Genomic DNA, 19,744 nt, shown 5'->3' with positions numbered 1-19,744 from the left:
GCCGTGGGTGGTGTTCCCACTGGATCGGTCTGGGCAGATACACATGCAACCCCATTAACTCTTTTAGAGTAGAGCGAGGGATTAAGCCATCACCTTAAGGCTTATTCTGTCTCAATTCGTAGAGGCTTATTCTGTCTCGATTTTGAGTTGTAAATGACTTTGTTACCAGCTTTACGCGAAGGTACATCCGAGGACATGAGTCTATATGTAGCTGCCAGGACCCAAAACAGGCTCCGCCGGTGCGGGCGGAGCAGAGGGCGGGGTGGGGGGGGGGAGGGGAGGGCGTGCGCATGCGCGGTGCGTCCGCGTGAGGCCGGCCAGTCCTGCGAGGGGGGTGCGGGCGCGGCCGCCATGGGGAAGCTGAACGTGGCCGTGCTGCGGTACCTCAGCGGGCAGCACTTCAGGGTGCTCACCGCGGTGAGACGGGACGGGACGGGGACGGGGACGGGGACGGGGACGGGGAAGGGAAGGGAAGGGAGGGGAAGGGAAGGGAGGGGAAGGGAAGGGAAGGGAAGGGAAGGGAAGGGAAGGGAGGGGAAGGGAAGGGAGGGGAAGGGAAGGGAAGGGAAGGGAAGGGAAGGGAAGGGAAGGGAAGGGAAGGGAAGGGAAGGGAAGGGAAGGGAAGGGAAGGGAAGGGAAGGGAAGGGAAGGCGCAGCTGCCCTCCCCTCCCCTCCCCTCCCCTCCCCGCTGATCGTTTTTTCTCGCGCACCCCGCAGGTGGAAATGGGCATGAAGAACCACGAGATCGTGCCTGGCAGCCTGGTGGCGCCCATCGCCAGCCTGAAGCACGGCGGCTGCAACAAGGTGCTGAGGGAGCTGGCGAAGCACAAGCTCCTGGCGTACGAGCGGACCAAAAGTGAGTTTGGAGCCTGCGCTGGGAGCCTCCTCCTGGCCTTCACGGCTCTTCAGCGCCATGGATGGAATAAATAATTGTTAGCTAAGGTAGTATTTAAGTTCACATAGGGATCAGCCCAAATGTTTTACAGTCTTATAGCAGACAAACTGGAGCAGACTGCAAAAGGCTTGTACCTTCACCCAGTCAGAAACGATCGCTAAAGTAGTATTTATTCTGTCCCATTCTGTTAACAGCATTGGATTTCCTTTAGTCTTGCACTTGCATCTGGCTTTGCAAGCGTAATGTGGGAGTTTTCATGAAATTCATCTCCTTTTTGTCTCCGTTTTTCAGACCATTAAGGTTTGGTTTATGTCTTTAAAACAAACCTGAATCCTTGCCGTGTCCCCTAAGTAATCATCTTTCAAAGTAATCCCATGCGATTTGAAGCATTGTCATTGCCTGCGTTACCAAGGGGTTAACAAAATGTCTACTTTTTATCCAGTTAGTTTTCAAAAGGCTTGCAGGAATTTAAACTTATTGTCAAGTTGGGTTGACACTAGCCAACAATGAAAATACTATTTGGGTGTTGTGTACCATAAGCAGAAAAAAAAGAAAAAAGAGAGAGACCAAAATGAGACTTCTTTTAAAAGAAATGTATATGTAATATGGAATTAAATGTTGTGTAATTTATTTTTACCTAGCTGTCCAGGGCTATCGGTTAACTAATGCAGGATATGATTACCTTGCCTTGAGAACTCTGTCTTCCCGGCAAGTCATCAGTTCTGTTGGAAACCAGATGGGTGTTGGCAAAGAATCAGGTAATTCAAAAAGCGTTTTCAGTATACATATATATTTTTTTAGAGGAAATGGGTCTCTATTTTTGGTAAAGGTTTGTTGGAAACTTGGTGAATTTACCTTTGGATAGTCATATCAGTTAATCTGTCAAACACCAAAATTTATGGTGTTTCGAGTTCTGTGTGAGTCTTTTGACTACATGTGATTTTTTTCACAAAAATGTTGTTCCACTTTGACCATTTCATACAATTCTTGGATGATTCCTTAAAAGCTATTTTGCAGACAGGTGACAGTTGTCTCATGCCTTGAGAAGAAGTTTGAAGCCTTCCATCAAAAAGTTAATACCAGATTTTTCATCCCACCTAAAAAAAAAAAAAAGTAATATACAGTCCAAACTATTGGAGTGCTATCTTGGTTTCTCATGCTCGTATGTTGCTTGTAATTTGACACAGCATGTCTTTTGTCATTAAAGAGTGAGCAGAGGATTACTTGGGACAAATGGTAAAAATGAAACATTAGCTAATTGGTAACACTGTTTAAAGTAAGAGGTACCTTGAGTTTTCTGTCTTTTATAGTGTGCTGTTTAGTTACTTCTTATCCCCTGGTCTGAAAGATGTTTCAGATCAGATGGATGGTTTGACCAGATGATCTTGGAGGTCTTTTCCAACCGTAATGATTCTATGATATTCTACTAGTGGAGCAGCATAATCTCTTCACCAATAATTTCTTCTTGTTCAGATCTTTAATATGTAATATCCAAATTTGGTTGTCTTTTCTGTTAAAAGAAGTGTAGTAGACTTTGCCATTCCAGAAATAGCAGTTACAAGAAGTCAAGTAACAGATTTCTCACTGCACTGTTTCATTATATACCTGTCAGATACCATTTATTTCTCAGATCTGTGCTGCTATTTTTTCTCCTAGATATTTATATTGTTGCAAATGAAGACGAGCAGCAGTTTGCAATGAAATTGCACAGGCTTGGAAGAACTTCCTTTCGCAGCCTGAAAAATAAGCGTGACTACCATAAGCACAGACACAAAATGTCATGGCTGTATTTATCCCGGCTAGCAGCAATGAAAGAGTTTGCCTACATGAAGGTAGGTGGTTGTTTGCGCCATATTAACAAGGATGTAATAGACTGGAATGTACTTCTCAGATTATCTTCTCATCACTTCATATTTGCAATATATGTTAGGACGTATGCTTTTTTTTTGTTTGTTTCTAGTGGACTTAAAGTATACACTTCAGAGAATGACAGTGCTAATGCATCTTGTATACTTTCAAGTGATAAAATCAAACTTTGCCATGGAAGTCGTATGGAACTGAAGCAATTTCCATAAAATTTCAGGTGAAGCTGTCCAGTCATCTGAATCTTAATAAAGGCAGTGAATAAGCTATCGTCATTTCACTTAACCTTGTCTTAGAAAAAGCAATGGAGAACTTTCCTATATGCTAGGGAAAATTCGTGAAGTATCTACTAGTGTTTTAGTCTTGTCAATTTAGATTACTTCCACAAACATAATTACGGAGTATTTGTTAGGTCTGTAAGCGGTGAGTTTCAAACTGGGAGGAGAGCGCACTGAGAGCAGCCCTGCAGAGAAGCACTTGGGAGTTCTGATGGATGAAAAGCTTGACATAAGCCAGAAGTATTTGTTTGCATCCCAGAAGGCCAGCAGCGTCCTGAGCTGCATCAACAGAGGAGTGGCCAGCAGGTGGAGAGAGGTGATTGTCTCCCTCTGCTCTGCCATTGTGAGGCCCCACTTGGAGTGCTGCATCCAGGTCTGGGGCCCCCAGCACGAGGAGTATGTGGAGCTGTTAGAGTGGGCCCAGAGGAGAACCACAAAGGTGATCAGAGGGGTGAAGCATCTCCTGTGAAGAAAAGCTGAGAGTTGGGGTTATTTAGATTGGAGAAGAGAAGTCTTAAGGGAATGCTAATAGCAGCCTGCAGTACTTAAAGAGGGCCTACTGGTAAGCTGGGGAGGGACTCTTTTTCAGGGAGTGTTGTGATAGGACAAGGAGTAAGAGTTTTAAACTAAAATAATGGTAGATTTAGATTAGGTATTAGGAGGAAATTCTGTGCTCAAGATGGTGAGGCACTGGCACAGGCTGCCCAGAGAAGCTGTGAATGCTCAAGTGTTCAAGGCCAGGATGGATGGGGCTTTCAGCAGCCTGGTCTAGTGGAGGTGTCCCTGGCCATGGCAGAAGGGGTGGAACCAGGTGGTGTTTAAGGTTCCTTCCAACCTGAGCCATTCTGTGAATCAAGTGAATGATTTGGTAAATATGGTTAGAGCAAGCTAACAGAGCTACAAAATACTATGGCCTACCTTTAGTTAATCTTTAATGTAGTGTAATACTGGATATTAATATTTAAGAAGAAACTTTTGCCTTACTGAGACTGTGTGTGGATTACCTGACCAGCCCAAACTGTATTTACAAGAACTGTGGAACCCTTTTCTAACACCCTATTCCCAATTATCTGCTGGTGGTTTCTTAAGCTAACAGACCAGATACTATTCTGCTGTTTTTCTATCCCATTGTGTTTTCCTGCCACCTGCAGGATAACTAAACTCTGGAAAATACAGAAGCATAGTTAGTAGTGAAAGTTCAGATTGTTCTTCCTCCTTAAGCACATGATTTGATTTTTACAGTTAGCAGTTGAATAATGTGTAGGATGCTGCTTCCACAATGATACTTAACTGCTTATCTTGGATTTGTAGTTTGTCATGTATGTAATGTCTTCTTAATGGTTATCTTTTATTTTTTCAATATTTTGTCTCTTTTCAGGCTTTGTATGACAGAGGATTTCCTGTTCCAAAACCTGTGGACTACAACAGGCATGCAGTTATTATGGAACTCCTTAATGGCTACCCTTTGTAAGTTTGGAAGCTTGAAGTCTGTTTTACAGAAACCCTAACAATGATAGGTTCAGTAAGACAGAAGGGATGACATTTTTCCTTATCGTGTGAGTCAGTTCTGATCATGCTGAATAAAGCATGAATAAAGTCAGGTCCAGAACGGCTAGGGTTCTGCTTCATTATATTTGGAGAAATTGGTGAGAGAAGGAAAACTAAAAAGATACTCTCTTTGTCCAAAGAGACAGAGGTTAGTGCTACAGCAATTTTCTACACAGAAATTTTATGTTCTATATGTTATCTATTCAATGATATTCAGTATTGATATATTCAGCTCGACAGACCAGTAGCTGAGGAAGAGGTAGCAAGTGTTCCCAGGAGGATGCCTAGGGCGAGGAGGTCGACTCCATGCCTCAGGACTGCCTCCACCAGGAAAGACAGGAGGGTTATTGTTGTTGGAGACTCTATTCTTAGGGGAACAGAGGGCCCTATTTGTCGGCCTGACCCTACCCGAAGGGAAGTCTGCTGTCTCCCTGGGGCCAGGGTCAGGGACGTTGCAAGGAGGCTTCCCATCCTGGTACGCCCCTCTGACTATTACCCTCTTTTGATAGTCCAGGCGGGCAGTGACAACATCGAAGAGAGAAGCCTCAAGGCTATCAAAAGAGACTTTAGGGGACTGGGTCGGTTAGTGGATGGAGCGGGAGTGCAGGTGGTGTTTTCGTCCATCCCTATGGTGGCAGGGAGGGGTTCAGAGAGGACACGGAAAGCCCACCTGTTAAACACGTGGCTCCGGGGCTGGTGCCAACGCAGAAATCTTGGGTTTTTTGATCATGGGGCACTTTACTCAGCACCTGGCCTGATGGCCGCAGACGGGTCCCTATCTTTTAGGGGGAAAAAGGATCCTGGGCCAGGAGCTGGCAGGGCTCATTGAGGGGGCTTTAAACTAGGTAGGAAGGGGGATGGGGCTGAAGCTAGGATTGTTGGGGCTGTGCCAGGGGGAACGATGGCAAGGCCGAAGGATAAGGCAATGGCCCAGCTGAAGTGCATCTACACCAATGCACGCAGCATGGGTAACAAACAGGAGGAGCTGGAAGCCATCGTGCAGCAGGCAGGCTACGACTTGGTTGCCATCACGGAGACGTGGTGGGACCAGTCTCATGACTGGAGTGCTGCAATGCCTGGCTATAGGCTCTTTAGAAGGGACAGGCAGCACAGAAGAGGTGGTGGTGTGGCTCTCTATATTAGAGAGTCTTTCGAGGTTGTAGAACTCGAGGCTGGGAATGACAAGGTCGAGTCCCTTTGGGTTAGGATCGGCAGGGACAACAAGGCTAGTGTCCTGGTCGGGGTCTGCTATAGACCGCCGAACCAGGATGAGGAGACGGATGAGGAATTCTACAGGCAGCTGACAGAGGTTGCAAAATCATCAGCTCTTGTACTCGTGGGGGACTTCAACTTCCCTGACATATCCTGGAAGCACAACACAGCCCTGAGAAAGCAGTCTAGGAGGTTTCTGGAGAGCGTGGAAGATAGCTTCCTGACGCAGCTGGTTAGTGAACCTACCAGGGGTGGTGCCCCGCTAGACCTTCTCTTCACAAACAGAGAAGGACTGGTGGAGGACGTGATCGTCGGGAGCTGTCTTGGGCAGAGTGACCACGCAATGGTGGAGTTCACTATTCTTGGCGAGGCCAGGAAGGGGACCAGTAAAACCGCTGTATTGGACTTTCAGAGGGCTGACTTTGAGCTGCTCAGGACACTAGTTGGTGGAGTCCCTTGGGAGGTGGTTCTGAAGGGCAGAGGGGTCCAGGAAGGCTGGGCGCTCTTCAAGAGGGAAGTCTTAATGGCGCAGGAACGGTCTGTCCCCACGTGCCCAAAGATGAGCTGGCGGGGAAGAAGACCGGCCTGGCTCAACAGAGAGTTGCAGCTTGAGCTTAGGAGAAAAAAGAGGGTTTATAATCTTTGGAAAAGTGGGCAGGCCACTAGGGAGGACTTTAAGGATGTAGCAAGGCTGTGCAGGGACAAAATTAGGAAGGCCAAAGCTCATCTGGAGCTCAATCTGGCTACTGCTGTTAAAGATAACAAAAAACGTTTCTATAAATACATCAACACAAAAAGGAGGACTAAGGAGAATCTCCATCCTTTACTGGATGCGGGGGAAAACTTAGTTACAAGAGATGAGGAAAAGGCGGAGGTGCTCAATGCCTTCTTTGCCTCAGTCTTTAGCGGCAATACTGGTTGTTCTCTGGATACTCAGTACCCTGAGCTGGTGGAAGGGGATGGGGAGCAGGATGCGGCCCTCATTATCCATGAAGAACTGGTTGGTGACCTGCTACGGCACTTGGATGTGCACAAGTCGATGGGGCCGGATGGGATCCACCCAAGGGTACTGAGAGAACTGGCAGAGGAGCTGGCCAAGCCACTATCCATCATTTATCAACAGTCCTGGCTATCAGGGGAGGTTCCAATCGACTGGCGGCTAGCAAATGTGACGCCCATCTACAAGAAGGGCCGGAGGGCAGACCCGGGAAACTACAGGCCTGTCAGTTTGACCTCAGTGCCAGGGAAGCTCATGGAGCAGATCCTCCTGAGAGTCACCACGCAGCACTTGCAGGGCAAGCAGGCGATCGGGCCCAGTCAGCATGGGTTTATGAAAGGCAGGTCATGCCTGACGAACCTGATCTCCTTCTATGACAAAGTGACACGCTGGGTGGACGAGGGAAAGGTTGTGGATGTGGTCTACCTTGACTTCAGCAAGGCTTTTGACTCCGTCTCCCACAGCATTCTCCTCAAGAAACTGGCTGCTCTTGGCTTGGATTGGTGCACGCTTTGTTGGGTTAGAAACTGGCTGGATAGCCGGGCCCAAAGAGTCGTGGTGAATGGAGCCAAGTCCAGTTGGAGGCCAGTCACTAGTGGCGTCCCCCAGGGCTCGGTGCTGGGGCCGGTCCTCTTTAATATCTTCATCGATGATCTGGACGAGGGCATTGAGTGCACCCTCAGTAAGTTTGCAGATGACACCAAGTTAGGTGCGTGTGTCGATCTGCTTGAGGGTAGGAAAGCTCTGCAGGAGGACCTGGATAGGCTGCACCGATGGGCTGAGGTCAACTGCATGAAGTTCAACAAGGCCAAGTGCCGGGTCCTGCACCTGGGGCGCAATAACCCCAAGCAGAGCTACAGGCTGGGAGAGGAATGGTTGGAGAGCTGCCAGGCAGAGAAGGACCTGGGAGTGATGGTGGATAGTCGGCTGAATATGAGCCAGCAGTGTGCTCAGGTGGCCAAGAAGGCCAACGGCATCCTGGCTTGTATCAGGAACAGTGTGACCAGCAGGGCTAGGGAAGTGATCGTCCCCCTGTACTCAGCTCTGGTGAGGCCGCACCTCGAGTACTGTGTTCAGTTTTGGGCCCCTCGCTACAAGAAGGACATTGAGGTGCTCGAGCGGGTGCAGAGAAGGGCGACGAAGCTGGTGAGGGGCCTGGAGAACAAGTCCTACGAGGAGCGGCTGAGGGAGCTGGGCTTGTTCAGCCTGGAAAAAAGGAGGCTCAGGGGCGACCTTATTGCTCTCTATAGGTACCTCAAGGGAGGCTGTAGCGAGGTGGGGGTTGGTTTGTTCTCCCACGTGCCTGGTGACAGGACGAGGGGGAATGGGCTTAAGTTGAGCCAGGGGAGTTTTAGGTTAGATGTTAGGAAGAACTTCTTCACTGAAAGGGTTTTGAGGCATTGGAACAGGCTGCCCAGGGAAGTGGTGGAGTCACCATCCCTGGAAGTCTTCAAAAGACGTTTAGATGTAGAGCTTAGGGATATGGTTTAGTGGGGACTGCTAGCGTTAGGTCAGAGGTTGGACTCGATGATCTTGAGGTCTCTTCCAACCTAGAAAATTCTGTGATTCTGTGAAATATTCAGTATTGAGTTGTGTATCCTCCATGTTCTGAGCTCCAGTTCATGATCCATGAAGTGGTAAAGATTCAGGTAGGATTACAACTTGTACAACTTGCCATTCTAGAACTTCTGTGTTGATTTTTTTTTTTGGGTGTTTGTTTGTTTTTGTTTGTTTTATTTTTTATTTTATGTATTTGTGTGCATTGAACGCTGTTTTTTGCTCAAGAAAGATTACTTTTCTTCAGTTTTTCAACACCCAGAAACATGAAAAAATGTTGAATTTTGTATGTGAATGAATGGTTTGTTTTGTTTCCATAGCAGAATGCAAAATAGCTATTTGATACTCTATATAATGTACAGTAACAAAGGTTCAGTGTAATTAATCCCAAAGTATACAGTTGAAGAGTTACATTGAATAAGTGCCTTTTAAGACTTTATTCTATCCTGTTTCCCCACCTTTGTTAAATAGTTCCACATCTGTCCTGTAGACAGAAAGCTTTAAAGTTACACGTGGGCATTGCAGGTGAGGTTTACCATGCTATCCCAGTTCTGCAGTTTTAAGTAAGCGTTTCCTGACGGAGATGCTGTACTAGATGAGAATTATTTCAGGTGATCAGCGTCTGAGAAGATATCAGTTTAGATGACTTCCAAATTCAAAGAACAAATGATATATTTTATGATACAGACCTCTGGCTATAAGAAATGTCACCAATTAATTTTGCTGTTAATATGAAAATATTCAACAGCAGCCTATAACAGAGCTGCTAGAATTCCATTGTGTTTTGTTTGTATGTGCAACTGATATGTTCTCATAACACTACAGTGTTGCATTCAGGCCAAAATATATCACAAAGTAGCTGTAAGTGACGGCTTCTTGACAGCTCCTGGTATAATAAGACAGCTGCCTATTTATTCTGCTTGTAAAAATAAGGTGATGTCTATTCTGTGCATTTTTGGGGCAAAACATATACTTTGCTTTTATTCTGGAGTTTATTGTGGAGTGCTTTAAGCTTTTTTTTTTTTTGCTTTGCCTTATCCCCAGCTTAGTCTTGAAAACACTTTTTTGTGAGGCATTTGAATACAAGAAGACCTAAGTTACCTAAAACAATCCAGACATAAAAATTCACTGATCCATTGTTTAAATTAGGCAGCATAACCATCATGTTTGATAGGAGGACAAGAGACAAAGGGCTTTAGTTAAAATGAGGGATTTAACGTGGAGATAGGAGAAGCTTTCTCCCCATGAGGGCAGTGAGGCAGTGTGGTGGAGGTTGCACAGTATGTTTCCATCCCTGGAAACTTTCAAGCCCGCATTGGTAGAGCTCTGATTAGTCTCATCTAATCTCAGAATTGACGTAGCTATGAGCAGAGCATTGGACTAGTAACCTCTGGAGATCCCTTATGACTCAAATTGTGACCCTGTCACAATTTCTCAGATGTAACTCATATGCCTTGTCTATATTTTTAAATTAATTCCTTCAGGGTTCAGGATAACTTCTTTTTTATTTAACTTTCCAGATGCCAAGTACACCACATAGAAGACCCTGCTGCTGTCTACAGTGAATTAATGGATCTAATTGTAAAACTTGGCAATCATGGTTTGATTCATGGGGATTTCAATGAATTTAATCTCATACTGGATAATGATGATCATGTCACTATGATTGATTTCCCTCAGATGATATCAACATCACATCCAAATGCTGAATGGTACGTACAAAGTTAAGGATGTATGCAAAATAAACCGGTTAAGTGCTGATAACAACAAATAGTCAAGCATGATTTGTTTTCATAAGCCTGCTTCAAATTCTTTTTCTAATGTTTTCACCATACATTACAAATGCAATTTGTTTCATGAATGAGTAGAAATCTCCTTAGGATAAATGTGTAATTAATCGCTTCTCAGTTAAAATTATTTATTTCAATTAAAAAATGAATAGAAATAATCTGCATTTATTTATGTATACCTACACGTGTACTTTTTCACTTGCAGTCACTGATGGTTATTAATTTTCAAATAAAAGGCAAGAAAGTAGAGTAAAAGTTTGTCATACCAGTAGACTTAATTTCCTTGATTATTGCATTTTTACAATTCTATATTTTTTAAACAGGTATTTTGACAGGGATGTTAACTGCATTAAGGAGTTTTTTAAGAAACGCTTCAACTATGAGAGTGAGCTCTTCCCATCATTCCAAGATATCAGGTAAAAAATGCCAGCTGACTCTTAATTCCCCCATGTTATGGTAGTTATGTTGGTTTTCTGAGAAAAATGGATGCCTCTGAGAGATGATTTTAGAAGTGAACAGGGGGAAAAAGAGCCTAACTATGCATTTTGAAATATTTTTGTCATTCTTACAGTAAAAAGGATCCATACTGTCTTCATTGGCAGTTACTAAAAGTGGTTTCCAAAAACTGAAGCACATCTTAAAATCTGCTGTCTCCTTTGTCTTACCTCTTGCAGCTAGGGGAAAGAGATACATCCAAATGCTGTAAATGTTACGGTGACGCAGAATTAGTTTCTCTGACTCTTAAAACCATATTTAACAGTCCTGGGGTATCAAATATTAACTTAGTTTTCAATTTTAAATTTAATTTTCAAAATGCTAGTACATGTGGTGACCGCCTCTTCAAATATTATCTTCAAAGTTCTCCTACTGTAGTTTGTCCCTTTTGAAAAGCAAACTATTTTCTCACATATTTTAAGAGCAAAGCTGCTTCAGTTAAAAGGGTTTTATATCACTCTGAGCCCTTTCTCAAAGGGGAATTGTCTGTGTGTGTGTCAACATGTCCTTCATCGTTCTGTTTGCACAAGCATAATTTAAGTATTATATTTGTTAAAATCAAATTGTTTGCTTTCAGTAAGTACTGATTATGAAGATGAAATCATCTTGTATGAAAGCCTGGTTCTGTCAGGCTACATCCTGCTAACTATCCAAAGCCCTGCACTGTAATGTGTTACCTATGTTCCAATGGAGTATACTCTTTTTGTTAATAGCATGGTAATTATAGTCTAACTTGATAGTATTTTTAATCCAAAATACAGCATAATGATTTGATATATTAAAAGAAAGCTCACTTCTATTTCTTTCAGGAGAGAGAGTTCTCTTGACATAGAGATTGCTGCCAGTGGTTATACAAAAGAAATGCAGGAAGATGATGAGCTGCTTTACCCAGAGTGTTCTGATGAGGATGATCATACAACAGAGGAGAGGGAATTTGCAGAAGATGCTGAAAGTAACGCCAACTTCCTCAGCCAAGATAAAGAAAACAATGCAGACTTCATATATGAAGTGGTTTCTGAAAGCAGAACCTCTGAAGACTTGTATCACAGTGAAGATGCTGAAGCCACTGAAAGTAGTGAAAATTCACAAGGACTGAGTATGTCAGAGTTGAGTTCAGCCTTAGAAAAGGTTGAAGGGCAGCCTGTGCTTTCAAAGTCCAGTGAAGATGCAGAGAGTTGTGCACTTGGTTTTTCTGAGCACAAAAGAATACCTGAAAATGCTGCTGAAAATCAGACAGAGGGCTGCAGTGGTAAGGACAACGATGAATGCCCTGATCTGGTTGACTTGTCAACTTTAAATAAGGAATTGAGGCCTTACAGGTAAATACTTATATTTACTGTCTAGTGGTGTGGTGAAATTTTCTTCTTTTTTCTTTATTTCTAGTAATAATGTGAGTAAAAGATTTTTTTTGATATTAAAATGCTGCTGCTGCTAAGTAGCTTTGACAAGTAAGTTTATAATTAGAGTGCACTTTCTCAGCCTCTGCTCCTCACTCGGCTGAAATTAGCAAGAACAAGCTCTTTGGAATATATTATTCAAATATATTTTACTGAATGTCATACCATGTGGCTTTTAATGCCTTTACTGACAATCTTGGAAATTCCTTCTTACCTTTAAGCTAACCCCTTCTTATATAAAATTCAAACTATTAGTTTGCAAGCTCCCCGTGTACCTGAATGCATATATAAAGTTCATATACGCTGTTTTCTTTTTGCATTTTTCCTTTTTCATTAAATTCTACACCTAGGCAATGTACAGAATCTGAATTAATCTTTTTAATGTTCTGAAGCTTCTTTTTCTTACACTACTTTGTGTAGTATGTATGTGGCTATTGCGCTATAATCCTTCCTGTCATAAAATGTGTTTTTTGAACTAGTGTTAATATTTCAAATGTAAATGTTCTTTCTGTAGTACTCAAATGTTCTGCTAGCACTTTTGATTATATATCGAAAAAATGACTGAAACATGATGCTCATAAAGGGAAATGATGTTTCTCTCACTGAATGGAATAAAACATTAATTTACCTATTTTAGAAATGAAGACAGTATGGTTCATATTGCGGAGCACAGAACAAGAACTAAAAGTACATCAGCCAGCAGTGTTGGGAGCTGTTCAACCATTCCACCGGTAATTATTACTGTTACTGTCTAGTTTACTCTGATACCATCTTAGGACATAGCTGTTGAAGATATTTTTACAAATACCTACTTAGCAGTAACTGTCTTTAATTGATTACTACTATGTACATCTTTGGTTTGTAGTTCCATGCTCACAGAAAATAGGTCTGATGCTTTCTAAGTGTTTACAAGTGAATTATGTCCAGTGCTGTACTTCATGTGTTGTTCTTTGCTCTTTCACAAAAGCTCTACTCCGGCATTAGCAACTTGAATTTTGTTTCTAGCTAGAAATGAATTCTGTTGCCCATAATTAATGTTTTTGTATTTTAAATTTGTATGCTTGAGTAAAGATTTAACTTGGCCTTTTTTCATCTGTCTTTTTTACACATCTTTTGCCACATTTCTGAAACATATATATGAATTCATTGTAGTCATGGTGTCTTTGGCAATATGAATTTGACTTTTAGCATTACATAAATCAATACTTTGTGGCAGAATTTTACATCTTTCTTCATCCCTACTCAGTATACTATCCAGTATGGCTACCTCTATCACATTTTAAAAAGCGTATCTAAATTTTAAATGGAAGAAAGGTTTTATGCATAAATAAATGTGTTAGGGAACAGCATGTTTGCAAGTTGTGTAAGACTTTTACAGGACTTGCTGTGAAGGAAAGAGAGAGACTTTGTTAGTCATCTCTGTTCTTACTGTAGGACATGGCCTTGTGTCTTATTAAGGAGAAAAAGAATTAGCCTTGAATTATGAAATGAAGTAAAGAAGAGCTAGGATAAATGCTAGGAATCGCCTGGCGTCTGATCCATGCGATACATGTTTTTTCCCTTTCAGTTTGCTAACCCAAATGTCTAGGATTTCTTTTGGAATTGCTTATAGATCCCTATTTGAAATTATATTTCTGTACACCAGTAGGTGGTAGCAGTGGTCACTCACTGTAGAAACCTTCCTGATTGTGTAGCGAACACGTGTTTTTTCTGTAGGCAGACACATCAAACTTGTTAAAATATTCAAATGGCATTTAAGTACCTAATATTCTGTTCTAAAAGAAAGATAAAAGCAGAAGCAGCTTTCAAGAGATTCAGCCACATAAACATCCTGTGTCAATTTACTTTGTGTAATCTTTTCATTTATATGCTCTTACACTAAATAAAATGTTTCTGCCCATTGTTAAATCGTATTTGAACTTTTGAATACTAGAACTAAAGAAAGGATATGCATGATGAGCTATTTGTAACATCAGAACGTGATTGCAAAACTAAAAACACAAAAGGCACTGCAGTAAGACCCACTGAGCTGCTTAGAGCCAATGCCTGTTACTGCTTCTAGCACTTCTCTGTTGTTTATATAGCTTTCTCAATGAAGAAACACATTAAAACATAAGCAGGTTTCCAGATTAAACACACAGAAGGAATTCATATGGGCATGTATAAACAATAGCAGTAATAGCAGTAGGTGCAGTCATAGCTGGGTGACTGTGCCAAAAAGAAAGCCTTATGAGTTACAGACAATAAGCTATTCCAGACAAAATAAAATGTCTTGTTGTGCTTGTACAAATCTTTGTAGGGACTGCTGTAATTTAATTATAGGAAATAATGCAAACTGTGCAAAAATTTAAATAATAAATGATAGATTTGTTTATTCATTTTGCTTACAGTCAGGCTTAGGATGATGGAGAGACTAGTGAGACTTGCATGCTGTGGTTGAGCAGTGGTATTTTGTGAATTTACATTTTTCCATAGTGAAAATATCTGGTATTTGTATTGCAAAATTTCTTCTAGTGAGCCTTGTATGAACTGTGAAGGAAGTCATCTGTCCACTGAAGTGGGAGAAGTAGAGAAGCCTTCTTTCAGAGCTCTGCCTATAAAAAGCAGAGGATAACAATTGTCTTACTGACAGAAGAAAAACATCAGTGGCACAGTTTAAACTAGTTCTTACCAGCTTTCCTCAGGAATTTCTTCTGGAATATTTTTAAAGAGCATTCACAGATTTAATTTCCAAAATGCTCTTGTTTAAATACTGAGTTCTGCTAAGTTTCAGAGAAAAGATGGACAGATCTTATACTACTCTTTTTATTCACATTTTTGATAGTCAACCTGCATGTGGTAAAGCTTAGGAAACTACTATTCAGGTGAATACTATGTAATTACTACAGCATTCTTACTGAAATCAGGATTGGGTACCTGGATTTATTTACCACCTTGTATTTGCTTAATGTAGTTGTATTAGTCACAGCAGTTTTTAAACAGTGCCAAAATAATTCTTTCTGGTTCCTGACTTAACTACCAGCTTACTACTTAATGTGCTGCACTGAAGTTGAGCTGACAGTATCATAAACAAAAACAAGGCAAGAGAAATTGGGGTAAATGCAAAAGAAATGTTACTAGATTGTGTGGTAATTTTGCACCAGTAGGTACCTTAGCTCCTCCATGCTTCTCTTAGCCCTGTCCTCAGGTGGAAAAAGGGGGAGAAAACATGATGATGTAAAAAATATTCATGGGTTGTGATAAGGACAGGGAGATCACTCCTTGTGCTGGGGCAAACTGCTCCAGCACGGGTCTCCCACGGGTGGGCGGCAGCTCCCTCCAGACCCCCTGCTCCTGCGTGGGCTCCTCTCCACGGGCTGCAGCTCCGGCCCGGGGCCTGCTCCTGCAGGGGCTCTCCATGGGCCGCAGCCTCCTCCAGGCCACCTCCACCTGCTCCACCGGGGGCTCCTCCACCCATGGGGGGGCTGCAGCGTGGAGATCTGCTCCATGTGGGACCCATGGGCTGCAGGGGGACAGCCTGCTCCACCAGGGGCCTCTCCCTGCACAGCCCGCAGGGGAACTGCTGCTGCCCTGTGCCTGCAGCACCTCCTGCCCTCCTGCTGCGCTCACCTGAGGGGCAATCCTAACCTTAATGGGAGGGTGCCTCACTGCAGGTGAAAAGCAGAGGAGGAATTCCACGTCACTGACTGACACGCTTAGCCACACTTGTGATAGAGTTGTTTTCAGTTAGAATTGTACTCAGAGCTTAGTAATCCAAGTTTTATAGAATCAAAGTGCTAAAACAAATGTAGCCGCAAACCTGGTAGTTAGTTATTGTAGGGCATAAAATACTCTCTTGGTCCTTTTTCTACTTACAAGATGTTTGCCAAATCTTCAAGCACAGGACATTATCATTTTTGCTGAAGGCATATATTTTGCACTGAAAAGTACTGGTTCATTATGATTCCTGAATGAAAGGCACCTAAACTCTGCAAGATATCACCTAAGATGCTTTTTATTAGAGCTAACGCTAAAAGAAAAAAAAATAGCACAGGTGATCATACACCCCTTTAAACGCTGGAGCCCTGAACCTGACTCCAAACCACATAGCTATACTATAGACCTTGTCTGTAGCAGAGGTTCTCCCCTTTCACTCAGTTGAGATAATTACATGATTTTCTTATAAAGAAACAACTCTGCTTGCTCAATTTCTGCTGTTGAGAAGAGGTGAAGTTCTCATTATAACTTCTTTCTGCTCTGTTAGATAAAGGCAAGACCACAGAGCAGTGGTAATCACTGGAACCAAGCGGAAGCTGCCTGCAGGCTCCTCTGTCCCAAGGAGCTGGCTGAGTTTGCCCCAGGCCAAGGGATTTGCGCAGCCCCACAGAGGGCTATGGGGCCACACAGTATGGGCAGCACAGCACAGGGCAGGCCTGGGCAAACTCGAGTTAACCCTGGTGTGGATCACCAGCTGCTCAGTGCATGGTGGTCTTCTCGACAGGTTCACTACCACATGTTCATGTTAGTACTGAGAATACAGTATCATTATGGTAATCTTAGTACTAAATGATGTTCAAAAAGTTCTGATACTGAATTGTTTGTTTATTTATTTGTAGGAACTGGTGAAAAGGAAGATAAAACGTCAGCTGACAAAACAGCAGAAGTCTGCTCTGAGGCGACGACTACAGAAAGGAGAGGCAAACATTTATACCAAACAACGTCGAGAAAATATGCACAACATTAAGTCAAGCTTGGATGCAGCTAGTTTCTGGGGATAATTTATCATAGCTGCCACAGAACATGAGAAAACTCACAGTACATACAGCTAAAACAGTTACCTAATAACCAAGCATCCTTTTATACAGTGGAGGAAAAGTTCTTAACAATACCGTGTATTTTTGGAAACTAATAAACATCATGCTGGTTCCTCTGGTTTTGTTTGCATGATTTTATTTTGTGTTCCTAGTTAAAAATATTGACTGTAACTTAAAATAAATTAGTAGTACTAGGTAAGATCATTTTAAGTACAGTATTTCCAACAGTATCTTGTTTTAGGTCAATTTTACTGTTTTTGTATAGATTAAGAATCTTCTGATGTGCAGAGGATTAAAAATTTTCCTTTGTTCCTACAACATAAAATTTAAATTTGAAATTCTGCCCTCAGGTTACAGACAGATATTTGTTTGATTTAATTAAAAATCAAAAGGAAATAAAAACTGATAGCTTTTAACACTCTAAAATTTCTTTGGAACCTGTACAAGGATTATCAAACAATATGATAATGTACATTCTTTGAACCAAGCAATTCTTACTTGTTTTTCCTTTCACTCCAAGATCTTGTACAGATCTTAAAAAGATCTACAGATAAGAGAAAAGGAATAAATAAATGCTGTAGAGATCTGGCAGTCACTCAGGTTTTGAATTTGGCTGTGCAGTTACCAATAAATTTAATTCATTTAACAATTTACATAAAGTGGTGAGCATTCTGAACTTCTCGTTTTAAAAAATATTACCATGTATTTTTTTATGTTATTTTGGGTCTCTGAAGACCTAGAAAAACAAGTATCTTGATGTATCTGTGATTTAGGTGAAGAGCCTTCCTAGAGACGTATGACATGGTAAAGTTTGTCATCAATCCATAGTTTGCAATGTTTTAAATCTTTTACTTGGCTGGGGAAATGAGAAAGTTTGGATTTGAGGTTGATTTTGTACTCACACCTGATACTATCTATATTCTACTTTACCCGAACTGAAAATCAGCTTTCAGTCTATTGAGGAATTACAGCCTCTGTCCTGTCTTGCAGCATGCTCTGCTTTGAAACTTTTCAACTTCTGTCTTCTTGCTCTTACAATAAAAAACCTAGTCTTAGCTAGCAGCGGTATACATTCTTAAAAGCATGGCAGGCTGGTGCAGAGATGTAATAGATAAGTGTTTCTTTTAGCATCAAAGCTGCAGGAAGGTCTGGTGACAGAAGTAAGGAAGTCCAATTAAATCTTAAATGTGATTGTTATCAAGGTATGTAGGGCTGTTTCCTGATGCAAATAGCTCTTTTTAGCACGGGCAGAAAAGCAGCCTAATTGAATTTAATTTTATTTCCATTTTAAATGTAAAGGGAAAAAACATCTTTTTATGTTTCTACACTCTTATCTGTTAAGAGGTTGTTTCAGTGACTGCTTAACAAGATTTCAGTTGAAGCTCTTTGCATAAGATGTGCATGCACTTTTTGGCTTCTAATTTAGAGCTTTTCACAGTGGGCGAGTTCTTTCTGGTGCATGACCTTAAGTCTGTCTTGGTAATGGGTTCCAAAAATATACAAAGCCTGTCCCGTTTGATTGTGCTCCATGAGAATAGAAAGGATGGAATGATGGAAATCCATGCTGTTTATTTTCAAAATGTTCCTTTAAAGCATCCATTAACTCTTTTAAAGGTATTCTAATGGATGGCTGTAAGTTATCATTTTCATTTACTCTGCCAGACGAGACTTTTCAGAGAGTAGAGTTAGTGAGGGAGTTACAGCTTAATATATCTTTATTAAAGCCTTTTTTTTTTTTTTCAAAGCAGCAGAATTCCTGAAATATCTGAAGTCATCAAAGGTCGCCACAAAGTTTACACATAGAATGAAGTTTAAAGTTCTCTTAGAGTGAACTTGGGAAAATGCAGAGGTTAAGACAATAGCATTATTGATTATCTTAGCAAATTCACCTAGCAAGGAATGTACGGGTAATAACAAAATGGGTTTTAAATGTTTTAGTAAACAAACACAATGTTAGTTCATTAATTTGTAAACAAAACATGAAGATAAAGACTAGATACACCGTGTGCAATGCACACTCTATAAATGAAGCAGTATGTACTGAAACTTGCAAGTGATAGAGATACAAGTTGCCTAGCAGTTTTCCACTGCTGCATCTTTAAAAAAAAAAAAAAAAAAAAATTTCTTTGGGAAAGACTGTACAGTAATTAAAGAACACACATCCTTACTTTGGGATTTTTTCCAAATCAAAAAGAAGACTTTACTGGAATTGAAATAAAAGCAAGCTGAGCAAAGCAACTAATTTGTACAGTTTATGGCTCTTACACAAATGTGTGTAACAGCAATGTATTTACATTCGTGCTTCAAGCTTTTGCCACTGCATCTGTGTCTGTCTTGATTGGAGTGCCTCTTCAGACCTCTGCATATCCCACAGGTCCTTTTAGATGTAAACAGTTTAATTCACTGGTATTTTAATACATTTATTGTATAGGGAGTAAGGAAACTGCTTTTCAGGAAACCAGATTCAAACTGGGTTAACCTAATATATCACAAGTTTAATTCTGCTAATCGGATTAATTTTCTATTTGCCATTAATATCCTTCTTCTCCAGTTACATAGTTACAGGAAGAAAAAAAAATCATACTTTTTATTGAATTTGTTGTTTTTAAACAAAAGCCTGCATGCTACTTTCAGGCTATCACATTTAGTATAGCTTTACATAAGTATTTCCTTATTTGCAATCTTTTCCATAATTTGAGGGTTTGGGTGAGCAAGAGAGTCTCTTTATTCATTTGGTATGAACCAGAGTGGTCTTTGCCTCAGCACATCGCCAATAAACCGATGAAACAAACTCCTTTCTGCTGATTAGCTTCTCTCCCTGGCCTGTAGGTGGGTGTGTTTAACAGAAGGAAGGAGTAGGAATGCGCCTGTCAGTCTGCCTTTGCAGCTAATTAGCTCAGCATACAGCAAAGATAAGCA

At 41.5% G+C, this 19,744-nt stretch overlaps 1 protein-coding gene across 1 annotated transcript; it reads left to right on the top strand.

Moving 5' to 3' along the window:
- The first annotated feature begins 303 nt into the window (after positions 1-303).
- RIOK2 (RIO kinase 2) lies at positions 304-17,037 on the top strand. Its single transcript, XM_084304841.1, has 10 exons — positions 304-417; positions 718-856; positions 1,537-1,653; positions 2,552-2,727; positions 4,415-4,503; positions 9,871-10,062; positions 10,464-10,556; positions 11,445-11,954; positions 12,670-12,763; positions 16,628-17,037. Exons 1-10 carry the CDS (start codon positions 352-354, stop codon positions 16,787-16,789), a joined length of 1,638 nt encoding a protein of 545 aa, XP_084160967.1. The 5' UTR covers positions 304-351; the 3' UTR covers positions 16,790-17,037.
- Positions 17,038-19,744: the final 2,707 nt, after the last annotated feature.

The sequence above is a fragment of the Netta rufina genome (genome assembly GCF_964035555.1).
Source record: "Netta rufina genome assembly, chromosome: Z".
NCBI lineage: Eukaryota > Metazoa > Chordata > Aves > Anseriformes > Anatidae > Netta > Netta rufina.
The sequence above is the reverse complement of the archived record's forward strand: the minus strand, read 5'-3'. Positions and strand labels throughout refer to the sequence as shown.

What these genes read in the sequence shown, in the direction of transcription:
- RIOK2 (XM_084304841.1), top strand. Translation starts at nt 352, where the DNA reads ATGGGGAAGCTGAACGTGGCCGTGCTGCGGTACCTCAGCGGGCAGCAC. An exon ending in GGCGTACGAGCGGACCAAAA is followed by an intron (nt 857 to 1,536) that starts GTGAGTTTGGAG and finishes ATTTTTACCTAG; the next exon opens with CTGTCCAGGGCTATCGGTTA. An exon ending in TCACATCCAAATGCTGAATG is followed by an intron (nt 10,063 to 10,463) that starts GTACGTACAAAG and finishes TTTTTTAAACAG; the next exon opens with GTATTTTGACAGGGATGTTA.